We start from the raw sequence: 18,370 nt of genomic DNA on the forward strand, positions 1-18,370 counted from the left end.
GCCGGTGTGAAAGAAGTTCAACATACATACATAACTGTTTATGTACACTCCTTGATGAATTGACTTATCTACCCATTGTTCATCTGATGTCATTTAAAATACAGTTAGGATTATTATGCATCGAGATTCAATTGTTTCTGGACTCAATAATGAATACATCCACCTGAACATTGGAAGCAATGCCGCTAATAATTTACCATCCACCTTAGCTCTTAGCCCCGGCAGTAAGAAAGAAGTAGACACAAAAAAATCGGAGGCGTGAGAGGACCTGGCCCTTTTGGGAGGCACAGGCCACACTTTTAAAGTTATTTAATGGGACCTAAAGGAGATCACACAAAGGACACCTGTATTAGCTCACACTGGGCACTGCCAGAGGTTGTGTAATGGGTATTTCGATCAGGTAACTATTACTATTTTTATTTTACTGGGTAAGGCCCACTGAACTATAAAGCTTATTTTCAGAAGCAACCTGGCTATCACAAATGACAACTAAACGAAGTGGGCTTATCGCGTGGATATTTATAGCGGCCAAATACTCTAAACGCTTGTCAATTCTGAATGGGGAGGGAAAAAGCGGAGGACCCTGAGAAAAATCCACATGACCACAGGGAGAACATGCAAACTCCAAATATACAGGCGTCAGGGTTGGGATCGAACCCACGACCTATCGTATACCAGGCGGCAACCCATTTTAGACACCTGCATTTTAGACGCCTAACACACGAGGTCACACACACACTGGAAGCCCGTAAGAGGGTCGTGCGCCACACACCTGCAAGAAGAGATCATGGACTTCGCGCAACCGCTGCTCCAGCTTGAGTAGCTCCTGGTGGCGCTGCTCGATCTCGTTGAGGGCTGCCTTGGCGGAGCGCGTCTCCCCAAGGATGCCCATGGCGAACACCTCCCAGTTGCCCTGCTCGATGCGTTCTTCCAGTTCGGCGTCCGACGCCGGCTGCGAGCCCAGGATCTCCAGCTGCCGGGCGATGCGCCGCTTGCAGTTTTCCCGCTGCGCTATTTCTGCTGCATTGTATTCCAGCATCACCTGCAGGGCGTGGGGTTGTGACATTTTTTTTGTTATTTATTTTTTCTCGCCGTTACATTCCTACTGGGGACGCGGCACGCTGTGCTGAAACCACCAGTCAACTTTCGCCTCGTGGGAGGTTTTTTTTTTTCTTTCTACTTTGCTGTGCCCTATCGTGTGAAATTCCCTCCCCCTTCAATACACGCTCTTTTCCTCTGTCTATAAATGTCTCTACTCCCAAAAAAATCCATGATGGGGAAAAAAGATTGATTCTCGACGATGGCTAACATCAGTCGAGAGTACACTGGTCCTGACCACCCCACTTCTTCACCAACCCGCACCAACCTGCATAGTGAATTATGGTCAGACAACACCAATCACGAAAATTTGTGTGGGGGGGAGACTTTAATCTAGCAGTAAATTGACAGTAGTTAATAGTTATTCCTATTGTCATTCACGCTCTCCAGCTAAGCGTGAAGGCATCTGTGCGTATGCTCCGTCCGCCTGTCTGTCACAGGGAGGCACGAAAACTCTCATAAAGATGACTCCCGTCCACATGCGTGTTTTTTTTTTCACCTCGTTTATATTCCACTTGTGCTATCGTCGCAGCCGTGGCATGCAAGAAATAAATTCTCCATTGGCAAATGCTCGCAGCTAGATCACCAACATGCTCAAAGAATAGCCACAGAACTACTGCTGCGGTAGGCCCTCTGTCCACTGGAGAAATATACCTGTTATATGCGCTGCAGAGTGTATTTTTTTCACGTCAATCAAACCACAGGTCTATTCTTAGTTGAAATTATTCTAATTAAGTTAAAAAAGCAATAGAGCATCGTGTTTTATCACAGCAATTGTTGGCCAGGCTGAAAGTCAACTCGCTGTATTTTGAAAATTCGGTTTAACTATGGGTGTCTGAAACCCGGATTCTTAACACAGAATCTCAGTGTCGCTTGCTCAGTTATCTGACAGGACTGACTCTGAGCTACCCTTCCCGCTCATGTACAATAAGGGCTTAACATTTCACCGAATATATTTTGGGTCGCCATTTGACTTTAGTAGGTGCCACGTGACGAGTGATAACCAAAGCCATAGGTGAGAAGCATACATGGAATAAGGTGTTGTCGGGTGTGGAAATGTTTTCCGGGTCATTGACCCGGACAGACCCAGCTAAAATTAATCCCTGGGTATGACGTTCACACGCGGAGACCCCTGCTTGTTGATCTCATGGTCAGGGAGCGGCTGGCTTCTGTGTAGTTCATCACAACTTCAAACGCACGGTGTCCAAACACGTTTTTCATTTAGACATATTTGCTCAGTTGACGTCATGCATGACCACACCTTCCCCTTTTAGGTGCTCAGTGCTAAGGCCACTTTGAATGGACTGCGCTAGGGTTTTAGGGCGATCAGATCAAACTGTCACAGCAAGTTTAGCAAGTATGAGATACCTGGCAGCCACACCTAAATTGGCAACGCCTTTACTATGCCTAACAGGGCAAGTAAGCAGATTTTCAAAGACTTTACTATATTTTGAAGCTCCTTTCAGATACTCTATGGTTCTTTCGGTAAAGTCACGTAGGTATAAAATTAAATTAAATCACGACGTTTCGATTGTAACATAAGCAATCATCTTCAGGTGGGTTCTTGTGTCGCAATCGAAACGTCGTGATTTAATTGTATTTTCTACCTACGTCACTTTACCGAAAGAACCAGAGAGTATGGATTCCTGCAGTCACGAAAGCTTCAAATCTAGACTCTTTTCAGATGTAATGAATTCCACTGTGTTGAGCCAAGTTCATGACATAACAGCTGTTGGATTTATGGTTCACTATTTATTGTCAAATAATTGACATTCATTGATTAAAATTTGTTTGAAAAAACTGATAGGATGAATAAACATTTATACACCCTTGAAACATATGTATCCTACTTGTGTACAAAATTTTAAAAAGTCCATTATACTTGGCCAATCTAGATTTAAAAGTGCATAGCTCCCGTGGCTTCCTCATATCGTAAGGAAGAGCGTTCCAGACAGCCAAAGAAGCTCATCTGAGGGCGCGTGGTGCGGTGACCACCGTCTTTGTTCCATGGCTAATGAAAAGCCGCCGCTGTTGCGAGGATGACCGGAGTTGGCGTGACGGTTTATGCTCCTTGACGGAATCGGCAAGATCCTCAAGTGAATTCCAGCGAGCTACCACAAAGCGAACACACGAGGCGCTTCCTTTTTTGACGCGGGGTTGGGGGGTGGGGGGGTGCGCATCGGCGCGGGTGGCTGCCGCATCCATCCACTTACTGGACGAGTGTGAAATACAGACCACCTGTTGAAAAAAAAAAAGTTTCATAAGCTTATCAGATTCCTGCAGCGCTTGCCTGGTGGAAGCGCTGGGTGAGGGCATTGACGTGCGCGCGGATGATGCGCGCCGCCGCTGACTGTGCCCCTTGCCGCGCCTCTAGCTGCTCGCAGCTGGCAGTCAGCAGCTGCAGACGCTTGTGCAGCCGCTCGGCGCGTAGGCGCACATCGCGCGCCACCGCGTTGGCGTCGCGCTTGATGCTGCTGAGGCGCCGCATGGAGGTGAGGAAGCGCGCGTTCTGCTTGCCCATGCGCCGCACGTCCGACTGGAGGCGCTCGATTTCATCCTGGATCGCCTCGGTTTCCTGGAGCCGCCACGACGGGGACAGTGTTAGGTTCGAGAGCAAGGACAGGACACTTCCCTTACCGGGTGCCGGATACCAAATTCTCCGGTTTACAAGACGCTTTTTTGTTCCAGTGGCCGTTCCTGTATTTCTCAACTTTGCATGTTATACCCTTTGTTTCCCGCTTTCCCAGGACTTCGTGTATACTAGAAATGTTTTGTTATTTTCAAAATGACACCCAAGTTTGGGGTGTGTCTTGCTTTCCAGGGTGTCTTCAAATCCGAAGAACACGGCAAGAGTTTCAAATGCAATTCGGCCAGGCCACACATTAGCAGACAGACCTCGACCACTATCTGCCACTGCAAGAGTCCGGTGCAGTCGCACACGTGACTATGCATGCTGAAATTAGAAACAGTGTTGTTTACCAGGTCAAAAAAGTCTCCTCTAGTACCCGATTAGTGTGCCTTAGATGTTTGAAATGACAGGTAAATGTCGTTTGCGGGTCGTTTTCAAGTGCTAGGGCTCATTTTCCCATGGGCTGGATGAAATTAAGACGTGCGCCTCGCCCAGCCTGTGGGCTTTAGGTTCGCCACTGCTGTTTTAGAGGACCTGATAAAATGCTCAGTGGCGGCATAGTGTGTGCCATCATAGTCATAGCGTGTCCACAGCCAAACAAGCATTGGGTGGCAAGTATGGTGGCCTTGAGCCTGTTGTGGAAACACAGAAATGTGTTTCAGTTTGAGCTCGGTCTCACCATAAAATAACCAATATTGACTTTTGACAAAGTGGTGCTTATTCTATCAGCTCCCGGAGGGATAATTTGGCTGAGTTGACACCAAATTTGCCTTTTAAACCACAGCCTTATTATTGTGTCACACACTACATGCCACAGTACACTTGGCTGGATCTATGATTTCACTCATGCAGAATGTCCAGCCGTAACTATATATTTATGTTCATTTACTCTTTCATACTATTTTAAAAACATGCCTGTGTCTTTTTTTGCAGAACAAAGCTACATTCCACTATTGTAAACTGGAAATGCCACTTGACTGTCTGATCAAAGACCAACTTCACTGGAATATTTGTATCTTCTCCCAGTATTGAATGCACTCACTTTCCTTTAGTTTATTTTCATTATCTGCCAGCGTGCAACATTCATTCCGTCTCGATTATTTTCCGTCATCCTTCTGTCGCATGGCTGATGTCGATGCAGAGCAACAACTACAATTTCACAATCGGGTGGTCAAGCTAGATTTCCGTTCATTGCCGAGCAGTAGCTACATTTTTGGTACAAACGCCAGTTATGAGAAAGTTTGTTTGCGCGATCATCGAAATGGCTGTAACCTTCAAAGCTCGTTGTGACCCAACGGTTGAAAACCTGGATTAATCGTGGGTGGTTTGCTCATTCACACCCGAGATCCGAGTAGTGTTGGCGTGGTGCTGTGACAGGATTAGCATCCGGGCCACCCAGCCACCTCACAACCCCTGTTGTATTGAGTGCCTCACCTCGTGCAGGGATGGGATGGGGGATTCATGCTCAAAGATGACGGATTCCTGCCTGCTGTCGACTTCGTCATCCACGACCGATTTACCATCTTCGGTCTTGTGCGATATTGTAATAAGCTCTTGCAATCTGTCTTTCATCCTGTTGCTTTAAGCACAGCCGCTTGCCTGCCCTGCCTCCCAGATCAGTCCAGGGGTCTGTTTGGGGGGGGGTGAGGGAGGAAGCAAAATATTATATTTTAAATTCTCATTCATGATCTTCATTATTTCAAGACCAAGATGTCATCATGGCCAAACCCATTGATGGCACCGCCACACACTTCGCTTTCTACCTTCTCCCAGATCCGACAGCTGCTGCACAGTTGACAAGGGACCTCCAAAATCCACCCCAACTGTGTCTCACCATCTCTTCTTAGCTCTTCCCCTTGATTGCAAGACTGATGGAGACCTTTCTAATGCCCATCTATGTAACTGGCCCTCTCCCATCCCGCACCAGGAATTACACGGGGAGATAGACATGGGAACATAAGGGTCAAAAAACAAATAAAAAAATATACATATTTTAACGTATGTGGGCAGGACAAGTCGCAAGAAGGATTATGGCAGGCGGTTGAGACTGATAACGGAATAGCAGTCAAAGGAGAAATATGCCGAGAGGAAGTTTACTACAGAGGAGTGCTGAGCTCAGGTTGTGTGCAGGAGTGAGACGGATCGTTGCATCACAAGACCATGGGAGATGGTGACAGCGTGAAGAGGCTTTCATCGAGCAGTGAATAGATCATAGCTGCTGCTGATGATGATAGCAACAAGTATAGTACTTGAGGGTTATATCTTTATAATTGCGTCTAGTATTTATTATGTATTGGCCACATGTACCAATGCAGGACCCTCGTGAAAGTGTTTTGAGACTCGGTTGAGCTTTCTTGGATCAATCCATTGCAGTACAATTACGTATTACATCTTCAGCTGGGGGTTAGCTCATGCTTAGCAACTATCAAAGCAACCTTGAGCAAAATTCAACCTGTTTGTAAAACACACGGTACCCTGGGTACAAGCTCTCAAAATAGCTTTGCAGTTATGACTAAAGGTTTTGTCCTTCAGTTTTATTGACTGCGGTCGATGTTTAGGCCGAGCCGTTTATTAAACTTGTCATTTGGTGGAGTGTACGAATTACTGTAACTACCAGCATTGTGCTTTTCATTATTGCCCTATTCTGGCACATTTTGTTTGTTGTGGTGATCAGCCGACCTGTGTAACCAGGTGCATGCCCATCGCTAACTGTCTTGACGGGAGCGGTGGCGTAGCGGTTAGTGCACTGCGTTGGGAACCCGGGGACCCGAGTTCCATTCTGGATCACGGCCAACACTAGTGGCGTTTATCTGAACCAGTCCTGGGCCTCCCCTAAGGTCCACTCAGCCTCAAAATTAGTACCTGGTGTGGTTTCTAATAACATCGCCACTTGGGAAACAAAGGCGGTCGGACGTGGTGCTGGCCACCCACCCCGTCGTGTGCCGTTTCGGCTTTCATAGTTGCTCGCTAACAGCACTTGCCCCAAAAGTCTGTTAAGGTTATACGAGGATCTTTTTCATTGCATAGTTTTCAGCTTTTGATCCAATTTCTTTGTCATTGTCCATTTTGCAATCCATGTCATAGCAGGTTACACATATATATGTACACATCTTGAAGATGAGCGTTTCGCTGGAGATTACAGGCCCTAATACTAATAGCAACATCTTTATACTAAAGTTAGGATCATATTGTATCATAATTAGTTCAGTTATCATGCACCCCCCCCCCCCCCCATTTTGCGTGGATTGACAGACAGAGCTCTCCTCTTAAGGTATATTTCCCACGCAAGTACAATATTTATTCCGTGAGTAAAACGTTTAAAAATACAGGAGCACTCTCGTGAGGCACTGCGGTGTTACTCGCTCGGTTTTAAGAGGGATGTAACCGATTAATATCGGTTAAGGTCAAGATTCTAGGTAGTCAGGAGACTGCACGTTCAGAAATGAATTACTGGAATCTATCTGTACAGAGATTTGTTTCGTCTTTGTATGCATTCACGGGGGTTCGCTCACAGGGAACTTCACCAGCATGGTTAGCCAGCAGACGGCGGGCATGTGACTGTGCACATCGGAACACACCGAACCTAGTTTGGGTCAGGCTCGTTCGGCGTGGTTTGGTTTCAACAGGGAGGCACTGACAGCTGAGGTTCAAGGGAGCGGGCGTGAACTGAAGTGCACCGCCGTCACCATGTCTCGTGCTTTTGTTTCCACGTGCTTATTAATGTATGACTACTGCCAGATGTCACCCGTTTCATTGGGTATGGCCAAGTAGCAGTTATTTTTGTTGTGGTCGGGGGGAGGGACTGAGTTATGGGGGACAGAGTTAAGGCCTCTATCACAAAATCTATATCTTCATCAACTGCCAATATCAGTCTGCTGCTGGATGAAGGCCTCTCCAAGTTGCTGCCATCCTTCATTGAAAATAAGTGAAAGAATGTGATGCAGATCTCTGGCAAAACAAAAAACACGTTGCCCAGGAATTAGACTGTCTTCCAGATGAAGAGAAATATGTAACACTTGAAGACGTAAACTCTTTGCACGAAGAAAAATGGGAAAACTAAGTGCTGATGGTAACGTTATTTGTTTCCACAGGAAAGCCTCACTGAGTCACTCTTTTTCAAGAGTGTCCTGTATCGCAATGTTTGGCCGATTGCGTTACCGATTGTTTGGCATTTGGGAGGAAACCGGAGTGCCCGGAGAAACCCCCATGCATACGATGACATAAAACACTCATCTCTGCATGAATAGATTCAGTCATGAATTTCTGTATTGCCAACTTTGGATAACCTCTGAACCCAAGCCTACAATACCTGGTATCCCCAGGGAGTCTCCCAACCCAAGTATTTAGCAGGTGGAAACTCTGCTTAGCTTCCGAGATCTGATGTGACCACATATTACTCTAATTTACAAATAATTGGACTGACTTTAAGATTGATGGAACAAAAAGTATGCTTACTACTTATGAGGACCTTCACAATATTGTGCCTTAATATTTACAGGAACTGCTGACGCCTTATGCACCTCATCGCTCTTTGAGATCAGTCAGTACTGGACTCCTGTTCATTCCTAGATTTCATCTAAAGTCAGGAGAGTCGAAGACCTTTACAGTTGTTATGCTCCCTGCCTCTGCAACTCTATTCCAAGACATTAAGAATGATGCTGGCACAAACGACATATTTTTAATTGAAGTTTTAAAACATTTGTTTGCTTTGACTACGTTTGAGCTGGTTCTGATTGCGCAATGGCTTATTGAGTTCCGAGTACTGTATTGTAATTTCTGTATAGCACCAACCAGGGATGCTTTGCATGACTACAGTAGTTCTATGTAAGATTAAATTGCGTCGTACATCTACCCGAATGTCACAATCGGTTGTCAGGTGTCCTAAACAAACTGTGCAGCGTGGCATTTCTCTCTGGGGCGGTGCCGGCATCTGTGCCGTTTAACTGCAGGGGTTGAGGAGGTGTGCCTTGTTATTTGGGATTTTTAAATAGCTTCAAATCACGGAGCAAGTTTTGCCCTATAATATCTTTCGAGAGAAAAAGAAAACTGGCATTGCAAAATGCCCACGATTATACAGCCAGTTTTACTATTGTTGCCCTCCCCCTTTTTTAGAAGCCAGATGGCATGAGGTAACAATGACGGCAATGATTGTGCAAGTGCGTGGACATGGAGTGAGTGTCTGCGTGCGTGTGTTTTGTCCAAAGTAGTTGCAGTAGTGGTTCTCACTGAACTACGAACCCAGCAACCCGAGTTTGATTAATGGCCACTTAACATAATGGCATTTAGTGGTCTGGCTTTCTGTGCGTTCAATTCCAAGCATCGATATGTTTGGTGTTCACGCCATTCGTATAGCACAAGACTATAATATCATGAAGATACAATGTTTCACAGGCGATTATAGTTTGCAGTAGTTTCACAGTAGGGACTGATGTTACCGTGTAGTTTTTACCCAATCGTGGTCAATCTCGACCATGACGCCAGCACACACGGCCTTTTTTTTTATAACATCATATAATCTTTAACGGTTACTGTGAAGCAAATGGTGTCTATTAATGATTAATACACCTAGAGTATTGACCAGGGTGGCCGCTGGGCTCAACCCGTGAACCCGTGCAACAAGCAGTCACCTGTGCAACAAGCAGTCACCTGTGCAACCAGCAGTTGCTCGGCCATGCCACAACAATTGTGTGCATGCGGTTAGCAAATTGCGCTACAATCCCATCAAACAACCTGCGATAGATGTCACTTCGAGTGGCAAGTACCATTTGACCTTGTCATAGACTTCCCCTAGGTTGACTCAGCCTTGATTGTTAACCTGGTGCAGAGTGTAAACATCATCACTGGTGAGAACGGCAGCTGGGCTTGGTTCTGGCCCCACAACTCCTCAGTGCGCAATTCCACCCTTAATAGGTGCTCCCTTACCCCAACAATCCTGTAAGGTTACACGGGACATCTTTGTTGACTTAAACAAACTGGTCTGAAAATGGATATGGCGAGCTTCAGCATAGCAGCCACGATAACTTGCCCAGCTACATCAAAGTGGCATTCAGTTAGGCTTGTCCACTGTAATAATTTCATTGTGCTCGAAGAAAGCAATTGGTTCATTGCCTTGAAAAACGTATTTCTTCTAACGCTTGGTAATGCGATAGGCACACTGGCCTTATAGTTTCTGGGTCATTATTGATTTTGAAAGATGCGTGTGAATTTAATTTGCAGTTGATTTATACCCTAGGAAATAGCCCTACTGTTCTTTTTTTTACTTTAATCCTTTCTGCAAATGGCTTACACCAAAGGTACGGGTGAAGGCCGTGCTCCTGCAATGCGGCTGACAGGTAAAGGTAATTATTTTGTTGCAGACCAGTCGAGTCCAAGGGTAAAATACAACCCCATCTCCACATTGCTGCATCGGAGGGCCGAAATAGAAATTGATATTGCTCTGGGCTCATTTTAAACTCCCCGGTGCAGTGCAATGAGCCAGCCTGTGATTCTCAGGGAGTTCTATGGCGAGGCACAGCCACCAGGCATGCATTGCGAATTTCTGCGAAAGCTATTAGTCTTTGCCCTCCCTCTATGCACGCGATGCCGCCGTGCTCTTTGCAGTTTTAAATTAAACCTGTTGCCGTTCTTTCCAGCTTCCGTTATGCGGGTCTTTGCATCAGCGATCATGGCTGCCCCCCCCCCCTCCCCCCATGGGTTATCGTTCTGCATTTTTGTTAATGAAGTTTGTACGCCGTGAATGCGTTTAAAAAGAAAGAACGAATCCTGCCGTTTCGTTCCTATTTTATTTTGCCCGTTTTGTCGCCGTAACGAAGGTGGGGGAAACTGTTCAGGGGACAAAGCATGGCTCCTCTCTCCGTTCCATATCGGCGGCGCATGAAACGACGTTTGACCGCACGCTCAGCAGAAACGCTTTGGTGGGTGAAACGGGGAGGGGGGGAGGGTGGACGGGTGGGAAGGAAATATCGATGGGGAAATATGGGAGGAGGAAACTTTGTAAACCGTAGCAGATAGTTACAAATGTAGCCGTACTTATTTTGCAACTGTACGCAGCTTGATTTCTGTTGGGCAACCGTTTATTTAAAAAAAAATACTAGAATTTAACTTTTGAAAATGGTGTATTGAAAATTTTAACAAAAAAAAATACTGATTGTAATGGCAGACAAAGATAACTCTGATAAACGAGTTTCTCATTAAATCAAGGAAATATGTCAAGCCCACTTCAAACATGACTCATGTTGTGTTACGTCATACGGCCGGCTAAATGTTTACATTTACAGTTTTTTAATACATATTTACTCGTTATTCTTAGAACGATTACTAACAATAAGCTCACTCAAGTTGACTGAATCTTGCAGTTACACAAATTAGGCAACCAAAGTCAAAATAAAAAAATCATTATCCTACACTAGTATCATTTTAAAGGTAATCTATAGATGTCATAGAATGACTTAATAGCAGAGTACGTTAATATTTCGATTTAAAGCTTTCGTGGCTGCAGGGATTCATATTCTTGGTTCTTTCGGTAAAGTCACGTAGAAGGGAAATAATAAAAATAAAACAAAATAAAATTCTCAAGACGTTTCGGCCACAACGCAAGCAGCCGTCCTCAGGTGAAGAACAGAGCTGTCGGAAAGACAGCGTGTGGTTGCGTTGTGGCCGAAACGCCGTGAGAATTTAATTGTATTGTTTTATTTTTATGATTTCCCTTCTACGTGACTTTACCGAAAGAACCAAGAATAGAGTATGTAATAGTTTGACACGTGCACAACACTAGATTCGTCATCTTCCCGGCATGTGGAAATACGTATATTTTTTCACCATTGGAAACCTCATTTGCCAATATGATAATTGGTTTTTTACCCTTTTATCTGGCAACAAAACTGACACCTTTTTTACAAGGAGACATGTTTACATTGACCACAATACCTGCGGTCGGAACGCCTTTTGGCGTCTTCTGGTCCAACACCACGTGAGACGAGGCTCTAAAGAAGTTGTCTCGGGTATGGACCAATCAATTTCAAGGACAGTGCATACATTATCAGAGTTGTTTTTCGTTTGCGTTCCGACCGCAGGTATTGTGGTCAATGTAAAAATGACTCCTTGTAAAAAAAGGTGTCAGTTTTGTTGCCAGATAAAAGGATAAAAAAACAATTATCATAACGTATATTTTTTGTTTTAAACACTCAACACGTTTGTCAATAGCACTGTGGCCTTCAAATTAAAATATAAACAGCGACATTTAAGGCAGTGGTCCTACATAGCATAGAAGTCAGTTTGTTTGAATCTATCTGACATCGTGGTATTTAATGAGCACTTCTCCCTTATCAAGAAAGGTGGACATGTTTCATCTTACAGTCTTAAATTGAGTAGCATACAAAGCTCAATTGAAAATAAACTTCGTGATCATGCGAATGATTACCCATGCTTCTAAAGTGGCCGAAATGTACATCCGAAATTGTAGAATTGCCTATTTGTTCCCTGTTTGAGAGTGTGGGTTTGTTTGCAACGCCTTGTGACACTGCAGGCTTGCTCCTGAGATTACGAGTCCAGCCTTTAACCACAGAGACCACATGAAAGTATCACACTCCACAGACCTGTGGCATTACTTGTAGCTGCATCTCGGGATGGGATGTGCTGAGTGAACGTTCTATGTTGTGTAAATATTAAAGTGAAGTGGGAACGGACATGTTACTGTGTTTTACAAACAGAGATCAAGCAAACCGGAAAAAAAACATAACCAGTTAGAAGTACTTAATAGAATACGAAATCAATTCAAACTCACCAAGGGAAAGCTATACACAGGCGTGTCTTGAGAAGTAACATTGATGTGAACAGTTGGAACGGTGGGAAGCTGCTGCTGTCGGTTTCAAACACGTTGGGTTCAAAGTTCCCCGCAGTTGTGACTGAAGGCGACGAAAGGGAGGCGGCAGAAATAAATCGCGTTCCTCTTCTCAACGCAAACTCGAGCTTCAAGGCCGATACATGGCGTCCCGTCGTCTCCAGCAGCAGCACCCCCCAAACAATCTCCCAGCTCTGGCCGCACACGCGGCGATGTTTTCACAGCTAGTGGTGATGGGTGGCGCTGCTCTTATTTTGTAAGACCGACCGAGTCTCAGAGACGTAGTGCTACGTACGGTGTCGGGGATGTAACTGAGGTGGGGCGTCAGCCGTCTATCTCTCTTTGCTGGATGGTTTGGCAGGGGAAGTACGTAAGAGCGAGTGGGTAAACACAGGTTGCATGGTTCCCATTGTTAGCTGCCCTGGGCAGGAACATTTTTGCAGCCAAACTGGTTCTTCCACAAGTCAATTTTCCGACTGTGTTTTTTGTTATGTTTAATGACTGCCATTTGCGTGCTGTGTGCCGATAAGTAGTTTTTTTTCACCACCGAACATCCACGTGCAATAGGTTTTCCAGCCAAATGGCCGAAATTATTTAATATTAGATCTACTCCATATAGCCTCACCCATAAGCCATCAGTTTGTGTTTAAGAGTGATAACACAAGCAGCGTATGCTATGATTGTTTGATATGTAACCTCGAGCAATACCTGTTTTTTTTACAATTAGAAATTTGAGAAATTATTTGATTAATAAAAATAACAATGATTTATCCTTCGTGCTTCCTGTGGCGAAATTAAATGATATTTAAACATTAAGGAGGATTTTTTTTTCATCCTCGTATTTGGCTTTGCAAACCATTTTAACTTAAATAAACATAACATATTCATTGAGAACCCAGTGAAGACATGCAGTTGGTTGTCTACATGTATACGATTTACTGATTGGACTTCAACTGCTACTATACTCTTTGGTTCTATTCGGTAAAGTCACGTAGGTAAAACAACAAAAATTACGACGTTTCGGCCACAACACAAGCGGCCTTCATCAGGTGAAGGGACCAGACTGTCGAGACAGAGTATGAAAATTTGTAACTCGAACAGTGTTTGGGAAATTTTCAGCACGGTTCCAATAGTATCGTGACAATTTCAGTGTTATGTAGCACCTAGTAATTGTACTAGAATTATACTTTAAAATAGTTTCTGTCGAGACAGTCTGGTCCCTTCACCTGATGAAGGCCGCTTGTGTTGTGGCCGAAACTTCGTGATTTTTGTTGTTTTACCTACGTGACTTTACCGAATAGAACCAAATAGTATGGATCCTTGCAGTCACGAAAGCTTCAAATCTAGAATTCAACTGCTACTGGCTGTAGTGCGTCATCAAAGGAGGCAAATGACTCGGTTCACCATTGAAGCAGATCTTACATTTGTAAGTAGTTAGCACGAGACTTAAAGCAGTGCACACCGTTATGGTGACCCTACCCAGTGGGTAAAACTAATTCACCTTTGTACGGCAACTCTGTGGGGATGCCCAAATTCGAAGAAAATATAGAATTTTGTATTTTTTCTACAATAAAGCATGGACTTTTATATTGTTTTGTCATTGGGGAGAATATAAATAACTAAATAAATAAGCGAACAACTCCGCTGATGAGACCACTACGTGTCAAAACCGATCCAGAGTTTTGCTTGTCTTGAATGGATGCTGCTAAAAATATGCGGTCCCAGAAGGCCGTGCAGCTGATTGATTTTGAACGATATACGTTTATGTGGAGAGATGGATATAAGAAGAAGACGTATTGTCTGCTTATTTCATTTGCTAACATCTCTCTGCTAAATGTCAGCATGCTTACCCTTCTGGAACATAGGTAGAATTGACGTCACTCACGCGCTCATGATCATGAATAATACGTACACGATGCAGACCTAGTCAGAACATGTTGCTAGGAGAGATTAAACATGACCGATAAAAGCGGTGATGGGATGATGATGATGACGCTGCGATAAAATCAGGTGATCACATTATAGGTCGGCTTTTAGCTGACAAAACCAGCCAGGGTTTGGTAACACTGGTAGTCCGACATCCAACAGTAGATGGAAAAGTCTCATGAATGTACTTCGACATTGCATCAATATTAAGATATATACCGAACTTGTGAATGTAGATTTTGTTTTATTTTTCTCATTTTTATAATCAGAAACTTGCAATTAATTAATTACTTTAGAAGTATTACATTTTTTACTGCCTGAATAAAACCTACACTACATTAAATGACTGTATAGTATATTCAGCGTTTACACGTTACATTGGCTTGGTAGATATTGCCCGTGTTGACGGATGTTATATTGTTGCTTTGTATTCACTTAGATTCACAAGACGTTTGTATTGATTAGTGTGGATGTACTTCAGCTCATTCTCTTTTTCACATTAGCATCCATCTGCCATGAGCAGATTGATCCCTATTAAACCAATGATGTTACGTTACTTTTAAAAGAGTATTGGTTTAGCGATGGAACGGCGGCCAATGATGGGAATAACACGCAAATATGTCCACCGTGGAGATGGAGCGACACAATCAGCTCGTGTGCGAGTTAGTAGGATTGCTACATCGCGTGAGAGATGCCAACGGCTGGGGAAAAGCCTGCATCCAGCAGTGGATCGATCATGGATGACGATGCTGTTATGTTTGCAGACATAGGCAAATTTTATACATTGAAAGCCACACAAACCCCATTGTATGCCATTGGATAATGAAAAATGTAGTCCATCTCCCCACAGCGACATTATTCTCGAATGAGTCACGAGAATTATTAAGCATGCACATATATAACTTGTTTGTCATTCCACTGTTAGATTAAGGACCTCCCCATGCTGAGTGGGTCTTGGGAGTTATTTGACCCATTGAAGGCTGGTAGCATACTATCAGAATCTGAGTATTTATTTACACTGGAGGAATCTAATGAGCTATAATGCTCTTTTTCACAGATGTCTAGTAGGAGCAGGTCAGAACGTTACAATCGGAAGGCAAAGTATAGAAAAGGTAAACAAATCACTTAACATATACACAAATAAAACCTAACTACAGTACTTTTATCTTACCAGGTACAGCCTACTGAGCTATTAGCAGCACACCAGTACACTAGGGCAACGGATTTTTCTGCACTGCCCTCTGCTGCCCACCACATAGCTCTGTAGTAGCAGCCTATAACAATCTGTCTCATGCATGTATCGTGGATAGTGGCTTAGCAGGTTCCAAGCGTGATTCCGGCAATCCTAACATTATCCCAAGATCAGGTCCTTCCCCCGACCAGTTTGACCATATACCTCTCAAAGGCTTGTTCGCCGAATTGTGCTGTAGGGCATGAGCAGTCGTAGCAAAGCACAAAGCTTCGCACGCACGCTCTCCTGAAACGTAGCAGGTGATTGGTGATGCCTTGAAAGGGAGTCAACACAAACAAAGAAAACTGGTTTTCGTTTCTGTTGTGTAAGATGCTCTTTGTCAACGTTTCAGCTATGCACAGTATGGCACATTTCTCTGCTAGCTGTATTTATATAGCAGTTGCCTATAGCATCAGGCTCCCCAATAAGATTACTTCGTATGGCCCAGTAAAGTCAGTTGCTGAAACATAATCCCACAGTTAACTGCTCGCCCCGTGTGGATTTGGGATTATTCTTTGTTGACACATCACAGAAACGTCCATTTATGATGATACCGATGCCATCGTTTTATTTGTGCTCATAGCAAAAGCAAATGCAGCGTAAAGACAGACGGCTGAGAGGAGTGGTGGTGCAGTGGATAGCACACTGCACTGTGCACCTGGAAACCTGAAATTGATTCCCGGCCATAGCTAACATGGGTGGCGAGTAATATCTGAACTGGCCTCGGGCCCCAAAGCTTTACCAACCCGCACTGACCAGCGCGGTGAAGTATGGCGTGGGAAGACCTTCCAGCAGTGGATTGACAAAGGGTAAAAAAAAGCTGGATACATTTGAGATAGAAGTGGAATGTAGTCTGCCTAGGCGTACCCACATGGGCAGAAGGGCGGCGCAGTGGTTAACACGTGTCTGTCAGAGCAAGAATTTGCCTGGGTCTCATTCCCGACTCAGGCGCATCTCTGTATGGAATGTGTATGTTCTCCAACTGTTCTGCATGGGTTCCCTCTGGGTTCTCCGGTTTCCTTCCATAGCTAAAAAAAAAATACAACATTAATTATATTGACCAAACATCCTAGTGCTGAAAAATTACCTGCAAATTACACAAACGGGATTACACATACCCACATCTCCACCTACAGCAAAAAAGTGTCTGGAGACTCAGAGAGGCTTTGCTGGCTAAACAAGCGTAACAATAATAATAGTAATAGGTGGCTGTTGTTAGGAGAGATGTTTATTTAACGGTACAGAGGACCATTCCCAAGTGATCGGTTTGAGTTGGGTGCTTTGGGGCCAGAAAAACGCGTTTGCTTTGTTATAGCGTCGCCTGCAAAATGGGTTTCAAAATAGTTTTAAAACAACTCTTTTGACCTTTATGACCAATGGACATGTAATGCAGTTTAACCACCAGCCCACACCTAAAGGTGGGATAATTAAGATTATAATAATGATTAATTATTTGTCAATTGACTGCTGAATAAGGCCTCTCCATGCTGTCAGTCGTGGGGATTATTTGACTATACTTCACAATAGTCAGTGTACGTTGGTGAAGTAGTGCAACCAGTACCACTTCAGATATCACGTGTCGCTGATGTTAGACGAGACTGAGAGTCCAACTCAAGTGTCTGGGCTCACAGCACAGAGCATGGACTGGAGGTGAGATTAAACGGAGCAACAGTCTAAGAGGTGATAAGAAGCACATTAACTATCTTTGTATGTATGTTGAACTTCTTTCGCATTGTACATAGCCAACCGTGCTAATCAGAGGTGCGGGGTAAGGACAAACTAAACACAAAAAGCAGTTCTAAAGAAATGAGTTTTCAATCTACATGATTTAAAACGTGCGTAGCTCCAGTGGCGTTCTAATTTCGGGAGGAAGAGTTGTGTTCGCCAAAAGTACATGTTACATTACATAAGCAATGTGTAGATGTTACCATGTCTGTCAGCGGATACAGATGGTCATCACCATCGTGATCAGCCATTGTCTATCTACTGTTAGATGGAGGCCTCCCTATGCTGTCACCAGGCATCACGGACCTGCAATGCCACGGTCCAACTCACCGCTATATTTAGTGTCATACAGTACCTAAATGGGGTGGAGCTGTGGCTCAGTGGTTAGCGCACTCGGGTGGCCTGAGTTCGATTCCTGCGACGGTTAATTTCCATGACAAGTGGTATCTGAACCGGTCTGACCCACCCCCTCCTTGACCTAAACGAGCCAGAGGGATGAAGTATGGTTAAATAACGCCCATTGACTGATGCAGCGTGAGAGGCCATCATCCTCCAGCAGTGGAATGACAAAGGGTTTTGGACACGTTATATTATACTTAAATAGATTTGTTTTAAATTCTGTAGATAATCACACGTCATTGATGTCCATTTGACAACCTGAACTGCTGTCTTATTAATCTTTATTACGTTAACATGTCATTCATAATCTAGATTTGAAGTTTTCGTGACTGCAGGGATCCATACTCTTTGGTTCTTGCGGTAAAGTCACGTAAATATAGCAGTATTTTATACCTAAGTGACTTTACCGAAAGAACCAAAGAGTATGTCATTCATATCCAATATTATTCACGTCAATGTTTATTTATATTGTATATGTCTTGACATTCGGTGCCTTACATTGTTGTGTATAACTAACCATACA

General features: G+C 44.0%; 2 protein-coding genes across 6 annotated transcripts in view; one reads left to right on the forward strand and one right to left on the reverse strand.

Moving 5' to 3' along the window:
• The window catches only part of ARL13B (ARF like GTPase 13B), a 48,733-nt gene that overhangs the window by 11,080 nt on the left and 19,283 nt on the right, over positions 1-18,370 (forward strand). The window lies entirely within an intron of this gene.
• STX11 (syntaxin 11) overlaps positions 1-18,370 on the reverse strand; it is a 49,301-nt gene that overhangs the window by 2,417 nt on the left and 28,514 nt on the right. For 3 of the 5 annotated variants that reach the window (XM_076074963.1, XM_076074962.1, XM_032973586.2), the window contains 3 exons: positions 5,162-5,356; positions 3,389-3,673; positions 773-1,042 (listed from right to left, as the gene is read on the reverse strand). In XM_076074963.1, the coding sequence (XP_075931078.1) occupies positions 773-1,042; positions 3,389-3,673; positions 5,162-5,299 (693 nt within the window). In that variant the 5' untranslated portion in view covers positions 5,300-5,356. Of the gene's footprint in view, positions 1-772; positions 1,043-3,388; positions 3,674-5,161; positions 5,357-12,509; positions 13,554-15,888; positions 16,348-18,370 lie in introns of those variants that run through there. The other 2 variants (XM_076074964.1, XM_032973585.2) reach the window with 2 other exon arrangements.

The sequence above is a fragment of the Petromyzon marinus genome, chromosome 51, assembly GCF_048934315.1.
Source record: "Petromyzon marinus isolate PM22_M1 ecotype Great Lakes invasive population chromosome 51, UKy_Petmar_22M1.pri1.0, whole genome shotgun sequence".
Classification (NCBI taxonomy): domain Eukaryota; kingdom Metazoa; phylum Chordata; class Hyperoartia; order Petromyzontiformes; family Petromyzontidae; genus Petromyzon; species Petromyzon marinus.